Source organism: Rutilus rutilus, assembly GCF_951802725.1.
Source record: "Rutilus rutilus genome assembly, chromosome: 8".
Classification (NCBI taxonomy): domain Eukaryota; kingdom Metazoa; phylum Chordata; class Actinopteri; order Cypriniformes; family Leuciscidae; genus Rutilus; species Rutilus rutilus.
The window spans coordinates 1,010,343-1,027,762 of record NC_140222.1 but is presented as its reverse complement, the minus strand read 5'-3'; the positions used below and the strand labels follow the sequence as shown (position 1 = coordinate 1,027,762).

Sequence of the window (17,420 nt, the reverse complement as noted above, 5' to 3'; positions counted from 1 at the left end):
TTTAAAAGAATCACACACACACATATTTCGGGTGCATTAGGAGGATAGCAGCAGTTTATTAGTCTTTCACCGTTAAGAAAATATATTGTTACGTTTCCCTTCTGAACAAAAACCCAAAAGAGGAAAAATAGATCATTTAGCAGTGAGACACACAGATCAATGTATTAATACTGTAAACTCATATTCCACGAACCGGCGAGTGTAGTTAGGGCTCTCGTTAGAGGGTTAGCGTTATTGATCAGAGGGTCAAAGGTCACTAATCGGACTGAATGATACGAACACGTTATAAGCGGTTAGTGAAGGGTTAGCAGTGAGACTAGCAGGGTTAGCACTGATCAGATGTGAGGAAACTCCTGGTAGATCTGCTGCACGATGAGTCTGTCCATCTGTCCGCTGGCTCCCGGATCCTTCCCACAATCCTCCTCTCCCAGAATCCTCTGCAGCGCCGCGCGCAGGTCCGTCAGCCGGTGCCGGTGCTCCAGGTAATCAGTGGAGCGCATGATGTTGAGCATCAGAGACAGATACTCCATCCGCATCTGAAGAGAGAGAGACATGCGTCACATGACCTCTCACAGCGCAGGTCACATGACCTCTCACAGCGCAGGTCACATGACCCTCACAGCACCTCTCACAGCACAGGTCACATGACCTCTCACAGCGCAGGTCACATGACCTCTCACAGCGCAGGTCACATGACCTCTCACAGCGCAGGTCACATGACCTCTCACAGCGCAGGTCACATGACCTCTCACAGCGCAGGTCACATGACCTCTCACAGCGCAGGTCACATGACCCTCACAGCACCTCTCACAGCGCAGGTCACATGACCTCTCACAGCGCAGGTCACATGACCTCTCACAGCGCAGGTCACATGACCTCTCACAGCGCAGGTCACATGACCTCTCACAGCACAGGTCAAGTCTCCTTCAGTTATACAGCGCTTTAACAGTACAGATGTTTCACAGCAGCTCTACAGTGATAACAGGAGATTACAGTAACAGAGATTAGGCTTTACAGCAGATCTAGAGTAAAGTTATTGTCCAGATAAAGTTAGTTTTGATTGATTCACTTCCGTTGTAAAGATCATGAGTTATTAACTTAGCGGCCGCTAACACACACCGCTCTGACAGAAAACTCTTAACACACTCCGGCCGCTCACTCGCACATTATCAGTGTTTGGAGCTCGAGAACGCAAACTTTGAAAAGGTTCCAAGGTGCCAGCGTTCTTCTCCACGCAAACTTAAAAAACGTGAATCAGTGAGAACGCTGACGGCGCACATGCGTATTAGGTGTTTATAGGTGTGCGTGTTTGGATATATATGTATGTGTGTGTGTGTGTGTGTGTGTGTGTGTGTGTGTGTGTGTGCAGGCGTCTAGTCTTTCTTTACAAATTAACCTCAACAAATTACTTCTCTCGCCTTAAATATTCATAATACGGAATTTTTTTGTTGCTTTAATTATTCAAAATAATGAATTCTTTTGACAATGTTTTATCTGTACAGAGGTGAAAAAAAAAGCACAAGTCACATGACACTCGCAGCGCAGGTCACATGATTCTCACAGCACAGGTCACATGACGGTCACATGACCTCTCCGAGCGCAGGTCACATGACTCACTCGGTCTCCAGGCGACAGGTCTGAGATCTGCCTCACTGCGACGTCGATCATCACCATCAGGTCCGAGCGGTAGAAGATGTCTGACGTGTCGCGGCTGGAAAACACGTCCTGCAGGAACTTCAGCACAGCGTGAGGCGCTGGAGGAGAGTGTGTGAACACACAGACTGGGTCCTCTGCACACACACACACATACACTTAGATGAATATGGTAAACGTGCTAAGCTTTCCTCTCAATGACAAAAGTGTGAGTGTGTGTGTGAGTGAGTGCATGTATGAGTGTGTGCGTGTATGAGTGCGTGTGAGTGTGTGTATGAGTGTGTGCGTGTGAGTGTGTGTATGAGTGCGTGTATGAGTGTGTATGAGTGTGTGAGTGTGTGTATGAGTGCGTGTGAGTGCGTGTATGAGTGCGTGTGTGTGTGTGTGTGTGTGTGTGAGTGAGTGAGTGAGTGAGTGAGTGAGTGAGTGTGTGAGTGTATGAGTGTGTGTGTGTGTGTGTGTGTGTGTGTGAGTGAGTGCATGTATGAGTGTGTGCGTGTATGAGTGCGTGTGAGTGTGCGTGTATGAGTGTGTGAGTGTGCGTGTATGAGTGTGTGAGTGTGCGTGTATGAGTGTGCGTGTGAGTGTGTGTATGAGTGCGTGTGAGTGCGTGTATGAGTGCGTGTGAGTGCGTGTATGAGTGCGTGTGTGTATGTGTGTGTGTGTGTGTGTGTGTGTGAGAGTGAGTGAGTGAGTGAGTGAGTGAGTGAGTGAGTGAGTGAGTGTATGAGTGTGTGTGTGTGTGTGTGTGTGTGTGTGTGTGTGTGTTTGAGTGTGTGAGCGTTTGATTTATATTACATTGTGGGAACCAAATGTCCCCACAAGGATAGTAAAACCTGAGATCACCTCCATTGTGGGGACCAGCCAGCCAGCCAGCCAGCGGTCCCCATGAGGGGAATGGGTAAATAAACATACTAAATTATATTTTTTTGAAAATGTAAAAATGCAGAAAGTTTTCTATGATGGGCAGGTTTAGGGTTAGGGTTAGTGTGTGTGTGTGTGTGTGTGTGTGTGTGTGTGTGTGTGTGATGGGCAGGTTTAGGGGTAGGGTTAGTGTGTGTGTGTGTGTGTGATGGGTAGGTTTAGGGGTCGGGTTAGTGTGTGTGTGAGTGTGAGTGTATGAGTGTGTATGAGTGTGAGTGTGTGTATGAGTGTATGAGTGTGTGTGAGTGTATGAGTGTATGAGTGTGTGTGAGAGTGTGTGTATGAGTGTGTGAGTGTGTGTGAGTGTGTGTATGAGTGTGAGTGTGTGTATGAGTGTATGAGTGTGAGTGTGTGTGAGTGTGTGTGAGTGTGTGTGTGTGAGAGTGTGAGTGAGTGTGAGTGTGTGTGTGTGAGTGTGAGTGTGAGTGAATGAGTGAGAGTGTGTGAGAGTGTGTGTGTGTGTGTGTCACCTCCTCTGTTGAGCAGTAATGAGAGTTTCTCTGTGAGAATCTTCACATTGCGTCTCTTGATCAGCGCCTGCATCACCATGTTAGTCTCCGGCACTGCAGGGGGCAGCAAACACAAATACATGAGTCGTTAATAATAATAATAATAATAATAATAATAATAATAAAAGATGAAAAGTAATTTACACATTGACACTAATTGTAAGGGAAGGTTTTGTGTTGTTTGTGTTGTAACAATAACTGTAACAATAACTATAATTATACCGATAACAATAACAATAACTATACTTATGTTTAACTATGACAACAACAACAACTATAATAAACAGAACAAAATTTGTACGTTATGTGGATGGTAATGTAGTTATCTTTATAGTTATCGCAAACAGCTATGGTTATAACTATAGTTATCGTTATAGATATTGTTACAGTTCTAGGTGTAGTGTTGTTTTGTGTTGCTTGTGTTGTTAGTGTTGTTGTTTGAGTTGTTTTTTTGTGTTGTTTAGTGTAGTGTGTGTTGTGTAGTGTAGTGTAGTGTGTGTTGTGTACCGCAAAGGTGGAGGTTGAAGGCCAGGAGCAGATTGATGAAGAGTTGTGTTGTGTGTGTTGTGTAGTGTGTGTTGTGTAGTGTAGTGTGTGTTGTGTACCGCAAAGGTGGAGGTTGAAGGCCAGGAGCAGATTGATGAAGAGTTGTGTTGTGTGTGTTGTGTAGTGTGTGTTGTGTAGTGTGTGTTGTGTAGTGTAGTGTGTGTTGTGTACCGCTCAGGTGGAGGTTGAAGGCCAGGAGAAGGTTGATGAAGAGGTGTGTTGTGTAGTGTAGTGTGCATTGTGTAGTGTAGTGTGTATTGTGTAGTGTGTGTTGTGTAGTGTAGTGTAGTGTGTGTTGTGTACCGCAAAGGTGGAGGTTGAAGGCCAGGAGCAGATTGATGAAGAGTTGTGTTGTGTGTGTTGTGTAGTGTGTGTTGTGTAGTGTAGTGTGTGTTGTGTACCGCTCAGGTGGAGGTTGAAGGCCAGGAGAAGGTTGATGAAGAGGTGTGTTGTGTAGTGTAGTGTGCATTGTGTAGTGTAGTGTGTATTGTGTAGTGTGTGTTGTGTAGTGTGTGTAGTGTACCGCTCAGGTGGAGGTTGAAGGCCAGGAGAAGGTTGATGAAGAGTTGTGTTGTGTTGTGTGTGTAGTGTAGTGTAGTGTGTACCGCTCAGGTAGAGGTTGAAGGCCAGGAGCAGGTTGATGAAGAGGTGTGTTGTGTAGTGTAGTGTGCATTGTGTAGTGTAGTGTGTATTGTGTAGTGTGTGTTGTGTAGTGTGTGTAGTGTACCGCTCAGGTGGAGGTTGAAGGCCAGGAGCAGGTTGATGAAGAGTTGTGTTGTGTAGTGTGTGTTGTGTAGTGTGTGTTGTGTAGTGTACCACTCAGGTGGAGGTTGAAGGCCAGGAGCAGGTTGATGAAGAGTTGTGTTGTGTGTGTAGTGTTGTGTGTGTTGTGTAGTGTGTGTTGTGTACCGCTCAGGTGGAGGTTGAAGGCCAGGAACAGGTTGATGAAGAGTTGTGTAGTGTTGTGTTGTGTAGTGCATGTTGTGTTGTGTGTGTTGTGTACCGCTCAGGTGGAGGTTGAAGGCCAGGAGCAGGTTGATGAAGAGTTGTGTAGTGTAGTGTGTGTTGTGTAGTGTGTGTTGTGTAGTGTGTGTTGTGTACCGCTCAGGTGGAGGTTGAAGGCCAGGAGCAGGTTGATGAAGAGTTGTGTAGTGTAGTGTGTGTTGTGTAGTGTGTGTTGTGTACCGCTCAGGTGGAGGTTGAAGGCCAGGAGCAGGTTGATGAAGAGTTGTGTAGTGTTGTGTTGTGTAGTGTGTGTTGTGTAGTGTGTGTTGTGTACCGCTCAGGTGGAGGTTGAAGGCCAGGAGCAGGTTGATGAAGAGTTGTGTAGTGTTGTGTTGTGTAGTGTGTGTTGTGTAGTGTGTGTTGTGTACCGCTCAGGTGGAGGTTGAAGGCCAGGAGCAGGTTGATGAAGAGATCTGGCAGCTGCTCTGTGGCGTCGGAAGGCAAACCGTCCTCAATCACATCCAGCAGGAACTGCAGAAATGCGGCGTTCAAATGCTCTGAGACAGAGAGACAGACACCGTCACACACACACACACACACACACACACACACCCCCCGCCAGTGTCTCTTACCATAGTGGTGCAGCGGGATCTGCTCGCCCGTGGAGAACACCATGGCCATCAGCAGTGCACTGTAGCACATCTTCTCATGCTCTGCACACACACACACACACACACACACATCAGCTGGCGAGCAGAGACACATCATCACCGTAACTGTAGCTGTGTGTGTGTGTGAGACTGACCGTGTGTGTGTGTCTGCAGATCTCTCGCCAGCTCCATGGTCAGCACAGAGTTCAGGAGTGTGGAGATCAGCGCGGGGTCTAAACCACACATGGCTCCAAACACCTTCAGCAGCAGCAGCCGCAGCGACACGCGGTTCTCCTGAACCATCACGCACGTTAGTGACCCTCACCCAGCTCTCGACTCGAGAACCACCACAACTACAACACTAACTATACCTCTGACCTTAACTATAACACTAACTATACCTCTGACCTGAACTATAACACTAACTATAACACTAACTATACCTCTGACCTTAACTATAACTATAACAACTATAACGACAACTATACCTCTGACCTTAACTATAACACTAACTATACCTCTGACCTTAACTATAACACTAACTATAACATTAAATATACCTCTGACCTTAAATATACCTCTGACCTGAACCATAACACTAACTATAACACTAACTATACCTCTGACCTTAACTATAACTATAACAACTATAACGACAACTATACCTCTGACCTTAACTATAACACTAACTATACCTCTGACCTTAACTATAACTATAACAACTATAACGACAACTATACCTCTGACCTGAACTATAACACTAACTATAACACTAACTATACCTCTGACCTTAACTATAACTATAACAACTATAACGACAACTATACCTCTGACCTTAACTATAACACTAACTATACCTCTGACCTTAACTATAACACTAACTATAACATTAAATATACCTCTGACCTTAAATATACCTCTGACCTGAACCATAACACTAACTATAACACTAACTATACCTCTGACCTTAACTATAACACTAACTATACCTCTGACCTGAACTATAACACTAACTATACCTCTGACCTTAACTATAACACTAACTATACCTCTGACCTTAACTATAACACTAACTATAACATTAAATATACCTCTGACCTGAACCATAACACTAACTATAACACTAACTATACCTCTGACCTTAACTATAACTATAACAACTATAACGACAACTATACCTCTGACCTTAACTATAACACTAACTATACCTCTGACCTTAACTATAACACTAACTATACCTCTGACCTTAACTATAACACTAACTATAACACTAACTATACCTCTGACCTTAACTATAACTATAACAACTATAACGACAACTATACCTCTGACCTTAACTATAACACTAACTATAACATTAAATATACCTCTGACCTTAAATATACCTCTGACCTGAACCATAACACTAACTATAACACTAACTATACCTCTGACCTTAACTATAACACTAACTATACCTCTGACCTGAACTATAACACTAACTATAACACTAACTATACCTCTGACCTTAACTATAACTATAACAACTATAACGACAACTATACCTCTGACCTTAACTATAACACTAACTATAACATTAAATATACCTCTGACCTTAAATATACCTCTGACCTGAACCATAACACTAACTATAACACTAACTATACCTCTGACCTTAACTATAACTATAACAACTATAACGACAACTATACCTCTGACCTTAACTATAACACTAACTATACCTCTGACCTTAACTATAACTATAACAACTATAACGACAACTATACCTCTGACCTTAACTATAACACTAACTATACCTCTGACCTTAACTATAACACTAACTATAACATTAAATATACCTCTGACCTTAAATATACCTCTGACCTGAACCATAACACTAACTATAACACTAACTATACCTCTGACCTTAACTATAACTATAACAACTATAACGACAACTATACCTCTGACCTTAACTATAACACTAACTATACCTCTGACCTTAACTATAACTATAACAACTATAACGACAACTATACCTCTGACCTGAACTATAACACTAACTATAACACTAACTATACCTCTGACCTTAACTATAACTATAACAACTATAACGACAACTATACCTCTGACCTTAACTATAACACTAACTATACCTCTGACCTTAACTATAACACTAACTATAACATTAAATATACCTCTGACCTTAAATATACCTCTGACCTGAACCATAACACTAACTATAACACTAACTATACCTCTGACCTTAACTATAACACTAACTATACCTCTGACCTGAACTATAACACTAACTATACCTCTGACCTTAACTATAACACTAACTATACCTCTGACCTTAACTATAACACTAACTATAACATTAAATATACCTCTGACCTGAACCATAACACTAACTATAACACTAACTATACCTCTGACCTTAACTATAACTATAACAACTATAACGACAACTATACCTCTGACCTTAACTATAACGACAACTATACCTCTGACCTTAACTATAACACTAACTATACCTCTGACCTTAACTATAACTATAACACTAACTATACCTCAACTATAACTATAACACTAACTATACCTCTGACCTTAACTATAACTAAAACACTAACTATACCTCAACTATAACTATAACACTAACTATACCTTAACTATAACACCAACACCTCTGACCTTAACTATAACGACAACTATACCTCTGACCTTAACTATAACTATAACACTAACTATACCTCAACTATAACTATAACACTAACTATACCTCTGACCTTAACTATAACTATAACACTAACTATACCTCAACTATAACTATAACACTAACTATACCTCTGACCTTAACTATAACACTAACACCTCTGACCTTAACTATAACACTAACTATACCTCTGACCTTAACTATAACGACAACTATACCTCTGATCTTAACTATAACTATAACACTAACTATACCTCTGACCTTAACTATAACACTAACACCTCTGACCTTAACTATAACACTAACACCTCTGACCTTAACTATAACGACAACTATACCTCTGACCTTAACTATAACGACAACTATACCTCTGACCTTAACTATAACTGTAACGACAACTATAACGATACTTATAACAATAACTATACCTATAACAATAACGATAACTGTAACTATAACTAAACCTATAACAATAACTATATGTATAACGATGTAACAATAACTGTAATGATAACTACACCTATAACAATACCTATAACAATAACAATAAATGTAACGATAACTATACCTATAACGATAACTAAAACAATAACTAAACCTATAGTGATAACTTATAACAATAACTATACCTATAACAATAATAATAAATGTAACGATAACTATACCTAATACGATAACTAAAACAATAACTATACCTATAGCAATAACTATACCTATAACAATAACGATAACTGTAACTATAACTATACCTATAATGATAAGTATAACAATAACTGTAACGATAACTGTAACATACAGTGAGGAAAATAAGTATTTGAACACCCTGCTATTTTGCAAATTCTCCCACCCATCATGGAGGGGTCTGAAATTGTCATCGTAGGTGCATGTCCACTGTGAGAGACATAATCTAAAAAAAAAAAATCCAGAAATCATAATATATGATTTTTTAAACTATTTATTTAAATTAGATGCACCTGTTTGAGGTCGTTAGCTGCATAAAGACACCTGTCCACCCCATACAATCAGTAAGAATCCAACTACTAACATGGCCAAGACCAAAGAGCTGTCCAAAGACACTAGAGACAAAATTGTACACCTCCACAAGGCTGGAAAGGGCTACGGGGAAACTGCCAAGCAGCTTGGTGAAAAAAGGTCCACTGTTGGAGCAATCATTAGAAAATGGAAGAAGCTAAACATGACTGTCAATCTCCCTCGGACTGGGGCTCCATGTAAGATCTCACCTCGTGGGGTCTCAATGATCCTAAGAAAGGTGAGAAATCAGCCCAGACCTACACGGGAGGAGCTGGTCAATGACCTGAAAAGAGCTGGGACCACCGTTTCCAAGGTTACTGTTGGTAATACACTAAGACGTCATGGTTTGAAATCATGCATGGCACGGAAGGTTCCCCTGCTTAAACCAGCACATGTCAAGGCCCGTCTTAAGTTTGCCAATGACCATTTGGATGATCCAGAGGAGTCATGGGAGAAAGTCATGTGGTCAGATGAGACCAAAATAGAACGTTTTGGTCATAATTCCACTAAACTTGTTTGGAGGAAGAAGAATGATGAGTACCATCCCAAGAACACCATCCCTACTGTGAAGCATGGGGGTGGTAGCATCATGCTTTGGGGGTGTTTTTCTGCACATGGGACAGGGCGACTGCACTGTATTAAGGAGAGGATGACCGGGGCCATGTATTGCGAGATTTTGGGGAACAACCTCCTTCCCTCAGTTAGAGCATTGAAGATGGGTCGAGGCTGGGTCTTCCAACATGACAATGACCCGAAGCACACAGCCAGGATAACCAAGGAGTGGCTCTGTAAGAAGCATATCAAGGTTCTGGCGTGGCCTAGCCAGTCTCCAGACCTAAACCCAATAGAGAATCTTTGGAGGGAGCTCAAACTCCATGTTTCTCAGCGACAGCCCAGAAACCTGACTGATCTAGAGAAGATCTGTGTGGAGGAGTGGGCCAAAATCCCTCCTGCAGTGTGTGCAAACCTGGTGAAAAACTACAGGAAACGTTTGACCTCTGTAATTGCAAACAAAGGCTACTGTACCAAATATTAACATTGATTTTCTCAGGTGTTCAAATACTTATTTGCAGCTGTATCATACAAATAAATAGTTTAAAAAAATCATACATTTTGATTTCTGGATTTTTTTTTTTAGATTATGTCTCTCACAGTGGACATGCACCTACGATGACAATTTCAGACCCCTCCATGATTTCTAAGTGGGAGAACTTGCAAAATAGCAGGGTGTTCAAATACTTATTTTCCTCACTGTAGATATCGTTCAAGTTATCGTTACAGTTATTGTTATAGCTACAGTTATAGGTATAGTTATCGTTAGAATTATTGTTACAGCTCTAGGTGTAGTTATTGTTATAGTTATCGTAAGAGTTACTGGTATAGTTATCGTAAGAGTTACTGGTATAGTTACTGGTATAGTTATCGTAAGAGTTACTGGTATAGTTATCATTATAGTTATCGTAGGAGTTATAGGTTTAGTTATTGTTACAGTTCTATGTGTAGTTATCGTTACATTTATTGCTATAGCTACAGTTATAGGTTTAGTTATCGTTAGAGTTATCTGTACAGCTATCGTAAGAGTTATTGGTATAGTTATAATTATAGATATTGTTACAGTTATTGCTATAGCTACAGTTATAGGTATCGTGTGAATGGGCCTTAATTATCTCCCATGATGCATCAGCAGGGGACTCACCATCTGATAGTATGACACCAGCGACAGAACCGCTTCAAACTCGTTCACACGACACATCTTCTTACACACCTCAGGATCTGCGTCAGTCTGAAAGAAACACGCAGAATTATGATATGAATATAAAATATGCTTGTGCTCTGAAGGGTCAATAACTGCAGATGTCTCACCAGTATCTGCAGTAACTCCTCCAGGTAACATGCGATGAGCGCGTGATCTTCGTACAGTGCCCAGCTGCGCTGCTGAGAGTCATCACGGTGACGCGCCAGATCCCCGAAGATCACCTGCAGCCGCTGCTCATCGTGACACACCTGTCCTAGCGGGAGCGCCGACCGCTGATCCTGAGGAGAACCAGCGCATTACTGGCTGAGCACAGGTGAGGGAGGCGCTATTTACCTTACTCTCCACCAATGACAGCAGCACCTGCTTACTTTCCTATAACGATAACTGTTACAATAGCTGTAATGATAACTATAACAATATTTATACCTACAGCAGTAACGATAACTGTAATGATAACTATTACAACTAGAAAAAAAAAGTTTGTTGAGACAAACTTTAAGTTGGCTTGAGAAAGCCAGAGCAGAGAGTTTGAAGAAGTTTAAAGTAGTTTAAAGTTTAAAGTTAGTTTAAAGTTTAAAGTTAGTTTAAAGTTTGATTGATAGATTAGTTATAAAGAAAGAATAGTTGGAAAGAAAGAAATATTAGTTATAAAGAAAGAAAGATATATAGATGGATATATGGATTAGTTATAAAGAATGAAAAATTTGTTAGAAAGATAGATTAATTAGAAAGAAAGATTAGTCAGAAAGAAAGATGGATTAGTTAGAAAAGAAAGAAAGATAGATTCGTTAGAAAGAAAGATGGATTCGTTAGAAAGAAAGAAGGATGGATTAGTTAGAAAGAAAAAGATGGATTAGTTAGAAAGAAAGAAAGATTCGTTAGAAAGAAAGATGGATGGATTAGTTAGAAAGAAAGATAGATTAGTTAGAAAGAAAGAAAGATGGATTAGTTAGAAAGAAAGAAAGATGGATTAATTAGAAAGAAAGATAGATTAGTTAGAAAGAAAGAAATATGGATTATTTAGAAAGAAAAATGGATTAGTTAGAAAGAAAGAAAGAAAGATGGATTAGTTAGAAAGAAAGAAAGAAAGAAAGATGGATAAGTTAGAAAGAAAGAAAGATAGATTAGTTAGAAAGAAAGAGATTAGTTAGAAAGAAAGGATTAGTTAGAAAGAAAGAAAGAAAGAAAAATTGATTAGTTAGAAAGAAAGAAAGATGGATTAGTTAGAAAGAAAGATTAGTTAGAAAGAAAGATTAGTTAGAAAGAGATAGATAGATAGATAAATAGATAGAAAAGGTTTGAAGATAGATAAATAGTTTGAAGATAGATCGAAAGAAAGAAAGATAGATTAGTAGGAAAGAAAGAGAGATTAGTAAGAAAAAAGAAAGAAAGATGGATTAGTTAGAAAGAAAGAAAGTTGGATTAGTTAGACAGAAAGAAAGATAGATTAGTTAGAAAGAAAGAAATATGGATTAGTTAGAAAGAAAGAAAGAAATAGATTAGTTAGAAAGAAAGAAAGATAGATTAGTTAAAAAGAAAGAGAAATATTAGTTAGAAAGAAAGACAGATTAGTTAGAAAGATAGATAGATAGGAAAAGTTTGACGATAGATAGATAAAAATAGTTTGAAGACAGATAGATAGATAGATAGATAGATAGATAGATAGATAGATAGATAGATAGATAGATAGATAGATAACGTTTATTAGTACACAGAATGGTAGTTTAATTGAGTCTAGGGCTTCAGGGAGTTTAGATTTGAGTTTTTGGTTTGTGCACTAATGGGCCACCGTAGCCTTGGCTCAATTTGAGCATTCTGCAATGTAAGTCTATGGGATTTTTATGGTTTTTAATATTAATTTTTAAGAAAACTGAAAGTCAAATCAGTCTGAAAAGATATAGCACACTAAGTCAGAACAGTCTGAAGGTCTGAGCCGAGTTTGGAGTATGTAGAGTTAAAGCTCTAGGAGGAGTTAGAGTCAGAAAATTTTGGGTCAGAAGAATAAGTTTAAGTACAATATCAGTACGTACAATATATTTCCCAAGCCAACTTAATAACACTAACTATAATAAACAGAACGATATTTTACATTGTGTGGATGGTAATATAGTTATCACAAACAGTTATTGTCATAGTTATGGGTGTTATAGTTATTATAGCTATCAGAGTTATAGCTATAGTTATCATTATAGTTAGAGTTATTGTTACAGTTCTAGGTGTAGTTATCAGTATAGTTATCGTTAGAGTTATCGGTATAGTTATCGTTAGAGTTATCGGTATAGTTATCGTTAGAGTTATTAATATAGATGAGTCCAGGCATGAGCTATTGAGCTACTAACCTTACTCTCCACCAATGACAGCAGCACCTGCTCCAAGTCGGATGCCGCCGTTGGCAGAGCGCTCTGCAGGTGTCCCACGACCACGCCCACGGCAACCCGCGACAGCTCGTAACTAAGGTTGGTGTTTTTGCGCACCAGTTCAATCAGCTCTGCTCCGATCGTCGTGGGAACGGCTAAGGACTGGGTGGGGCTACCGAGGGGGCTGAGAGACACAGAGGGCGGGGCCTGTGGCCACTCCACATCTGATTGGCGTTCGGAAGCAGGCTGTGGACTGATTGGCTGAGGCGCCGGCCTCTTTTCGGTAGGGGGCGGAGCCTGTGTGCTGATCAGTTGAGGTGCTGGGCTGTTTTTCGAAGGCTCTTCCTGTGGTGAGCGGTCAGGCAGAGGAGGGGGCGGAGCCTTGCCTCGTTTTGGCACAGGGGGCGGAGTGCTACTGATGCTGGGAAGACTGACATCTGAGGACACGCCCGAGTGGGAGGAGCCAGAGTCTAAGGAGGCGGAGCTGATAGATAGAGAGGGTCTAGAAGGAGGTACAGAGCTGGGGGCGGGGCTTGTTGAGGAAATGCTCGTTGGCACTTCCGGGTCTGTAGAGAGAGAGAGAGAGAGAGAGAGAGAGAGAGAGAGAGAGAGAGAGAGGTTCAGTCAGTCAGGTGTGTGCAGCATAACGTCAAGTACGATGTGTACAACGTCAGTACGTTAAGTACCTACCAATGTGTCGTAACTCCCGGTGTTTCTCCGGAGGAGGCGGAGTTACGGGCACCGCTCTCCGAGGCTGAGGAGGAACCTGCGACAGAAACACAGTATCAGCACACACACACTCACAGCGCAGGGCGTCTGCTGTACCCATAGACTGTATAAAAATATATTTGTAGTGTGCGTGACGTCACCTGTCGGTTTCTTAAAAGCATTTTTGAAGCCCAAAGTGGGCGGAGCCGGCTGTCGCCATCTTAGCAGCACGTTACTCCCAGATAAACGAAAATGGGCAGCGAGGCGGATTAGCTGAGGTGACGTGATGCTAACGCTAGCAGACAAACGGCTAGTAGTGACATCAGCGGCAATCCACCTGTCACTCATGTGGCCACGCCCTTAATTATGCAGAACTTTGAGGCTCAATATCATTTAAACGGATGAGTTATAAAAACTCCCCTCACAGTCGTCATGAAGGGCAACATCAGCTTTATAGACCAGAACCACTTTCTGCCCCAGACTGTAAACATGTGTTTCTGCTGTAAAGTTGGGTATATTAACATGGGGGTTTATGGGATTGAGTCTCTTCTGCAGCCTCTAGTGGCCAGTGGATGAACTGCAGTTTAATCACTCAGTGTTGGATCAGGAGAAGGTTTCCGCTCGGCTGTACCTGATACAGTGCAGGAACACTAGCGGTGCGCTCTGACATCGGCTCGCGGGCCTGGCAGCTCTGGGCTCGACTCAGGCCGTTGGGTGGCTGTGGTGCGCGGCTCAGGGACGCCTCACTGGAGGATGATGGGAGTTTCGGCTTTTGTTCGCATGGAGTCGGGCTTCTGCGGGCCAGCGTCTCCTTCCTGTGGTGGATCAACTTCCTGCGAAATACACACAAATATACTGTATATGCAAGAGAACAAAAAGAGAAATATGTAATAAAATATTAAAATATAACAATAAATGGAAAATAACATAAAAATGTTAAATAAAATATAATATAAAAATATAAACATAAGATAAAAAAATAAGTTGTATAATATAAAATCATTAAACTATCAATAAAGCATAAGAATATATCTCAACCAGTACTCATAAACCAAACTATGGGTCCAGAAGGGGAACAAAATCTAAAATGGCGGCGCGAGGAAGTCCAGGTCCAGTCGCTCACAGTTCTGGAGGGAAAAGCCTTGATTATAATAGGCTGATGAACATCTGAGAGTTTAACATTAATCTTACAATAAACACTCTGAGCGACTCGACCTGGACTCACTCACTCACTACTCCACCTGCCAGAATACAGCAGCGTAATCATACATAGACAATTCATATAAATATATGAATATAACAATAATAAATATATATAATTTCATGGTAACACTTTACTATAAGGTTCATTAGTTCAACATGAACTAAGAATGAACAATAATTATACAGCATTTATTATTCTTAGTTAATATTAATTTCAACATTTACTAATACATTATTAAAATAAAAGGTTGTATTCGTTAACATTAGTTAATACACTGTGAACTAACATGAACAAACAATGAACAGCTGTATTTTTATTAACTAAGATTATCAAAGATTAATAAATACTGTAACTATTGTATTGATCATTGTTAGTTCATGTTAGTTAATACATTAACTAATGTTAACTAATGAACCTTATTGTAAAGTGGCAATTTCATTATATAAAATAAAAATTAAAACACAATATTATTATATAGCATACAAATATAAATGTAAGATAATATAAAACAAATATATAATATCATAATACAAAAATATAATAAAATATAAAAATAAAATATAATACCTACATAATATAATATAATATACTGTATATATTACCTATATAATATTAACATTTAATATAAGAATATAAGAATATTATATAACATAAAAATGTAATAATATAATCGTGGTAAGCAGGGCGGGGCCGAGAGCCTTGAGAATGGGCGAGGTGGAGGAGTGGCGACAGTGAAGGGTGAGAGAGGACCAGGCCTGGACTTGTGGACATCATGTTTGTGTGTGTGTGTGTGTGTGTGTGTGTGTGTGTGTGTGTGTGTGTGTGTGTGTGTGTTGTCAGCAGGGGCTGCTGCCTTTACTTTCGTGTGTGTTTGCTTACTTTATTATAAAAAGTATGTTGAACGTTCGCCGGTTCCCGCCTCCTCCTTCCCACAACAACTTACTTCGTTACAATAATGAAATACAAAAATAACAATATAAAATAGTGTGTGTGTGTGTGTGTGTGTGTGTGTTGGACTCACTGCAGGACGTCTCTCTGCTCCAGGTTGTATTTGCCTGCGTTGGTCATGGCCACATTATGAATGGCTTCAATCGCTCGATCAATGGACTGCAGCACCTCGTCCTGCTCTGGAGCCTGAGAGAGAGAGAGAGAGAGAGAGAAGGGGGAGGGAGAGGGGGAGAGGGAGAGAGAGAGGGAGAGAGAGAGAGAGGGAGAGGGAGAGAGAGGGAGAGAGGGGGAGAGAGGGAGAGAGAGGGAGAGGGAGAGAGAGGGAGAGAGAGAGAGAGAGAGGGAGAGAGAGAGAGAGAGGGAGAGAGAGAGAGAGAGGGAGAGAGAGAGAGAGAGAGAGAGAGAGAGAGAGAGACATTTTCATCACCACACACACAAGCATCAGTCAATCACAGACAAATTCATCTCCTCAATAAATAAAATGTACATTTATGCATTTGGCAGACGCTTCTATCTAAAGCGACTTGCACTGCATTTCAAGGCACACATTTACTTTCTTTTCAGGTCTTGCTTTCCCTGGGAATCGAACCCGTGACCTCGGCGTTGCAAGCGCTCTACTGTTAGAGCTCCAGGACATCAGCCATTGAGTTCTGCAGATGTTGCTTATTATATTACTGTACGTCTTACTGCTGTTTTCTATATGCGTCACAGTGTGTGTGTGTGTGTGTGTGTGTGTGTGTGTACGGTGAGACGCAGTAAAACGACTCTCTCTCCGCCGGTGTAAACGAGCTCTGATTTCTGCAGAATATGCAGAAAAATATTTAAACATTTTAAATAGATGTCATTAATGTAAAAAATAAAATAAAGAAAATATTCTGTTTCTGCATGTATGTTGACAACTTCTCTAAGCTGAACTGACATAAAAACATACAGTTATACTCTATGAATAATGAACTGTGTAATGTTACGTTTAATTAAAGGGATGTCATAATAATAAACTATGGAATCCAGACTGAATGATTCTAGGTTATGATGAAGAGGAATATGAGTATTATATATGATGTCTCACCGGTATTTTCTCTATATATGTGGCGGGGATGTATCCCGTCTCCCCGGTGCGGCAGCGCGTCGCGAGCCACCAGTGCGCGCTGCTGCGCTCGAGGATGAGGAATGACTCGCCCGCGGGGAAGCGCAGCGCGTTCCTCTCCCCAGAGCTGAAGGCGAACAACGCGCGATACATCATCCAACACTGACGTGTCCGTCACGCGTTAATGGCGCACTCGGAGAGCAGAAGAAGCGCGCTCATAATATCTTCAGATCATGTGAAAGCGCGAGTCGGTGAACCGCAGCCCGTGCCCCGTAAACACGTCCGCGGGCGCGCGCACTGGCTGTCACGCGCCCTGCAGGAAAAATAATCGTGCTCAGAGTCTGTCCAGCTGATTCACGTTAATCACAGAGATTGAATATTATTGTTGGCATGCTGGAGCCTAAAT

General features: G+C 41.0%; 1 protein-coding gene across 2 annotated transcripts; it reads right to left on the bottom strand.

Annotated features, from left to right (window-relative positions):
• Nucleotides 1–25: 25 nt before the first annotated feature.
• nckipsd (NCK interacting protein with SH3 domain) lies at nt 26–17,170 on the bottom strand (the record flags this gene model as incomplete). 2 transcript variants are annotated; one of them, XM_084417160.1, is made up of 13 exons in its annotated part: nt 26–615; nt 1,579–1,790; nt 3,048–3,140; nt 5,006–5,134; nt 5,210–5,290; nt 5,383–5,521; nt 10,651–10,737; nt 10,818–10,988; nt 13,050–13,633; nt 13,758–13,833; nt 14,407–14,608; nt 16,001–16,113; nt 16,997–17,170. In XM_084417160.1, 13 exons carry the CDS (start codon nt 17,168–17,170, stop codon nt 487–489), a joined length of 2,190 nt encoding a protein of 729 aa, XP_084273286.1. In that variant the 3' UTR covers nt 26–486. The 2 variants fall into 2 exon arrangements, with proteins under 2 accessions (XP_084273286.1, XP_084273285.1); XM_084417159.1 differs by having other exon boundaries at nt 26–536; nt 1,618–1,790.
• Between the last annotated feature and the right edge of the window lie 250 nt (nt 17,171–17,420).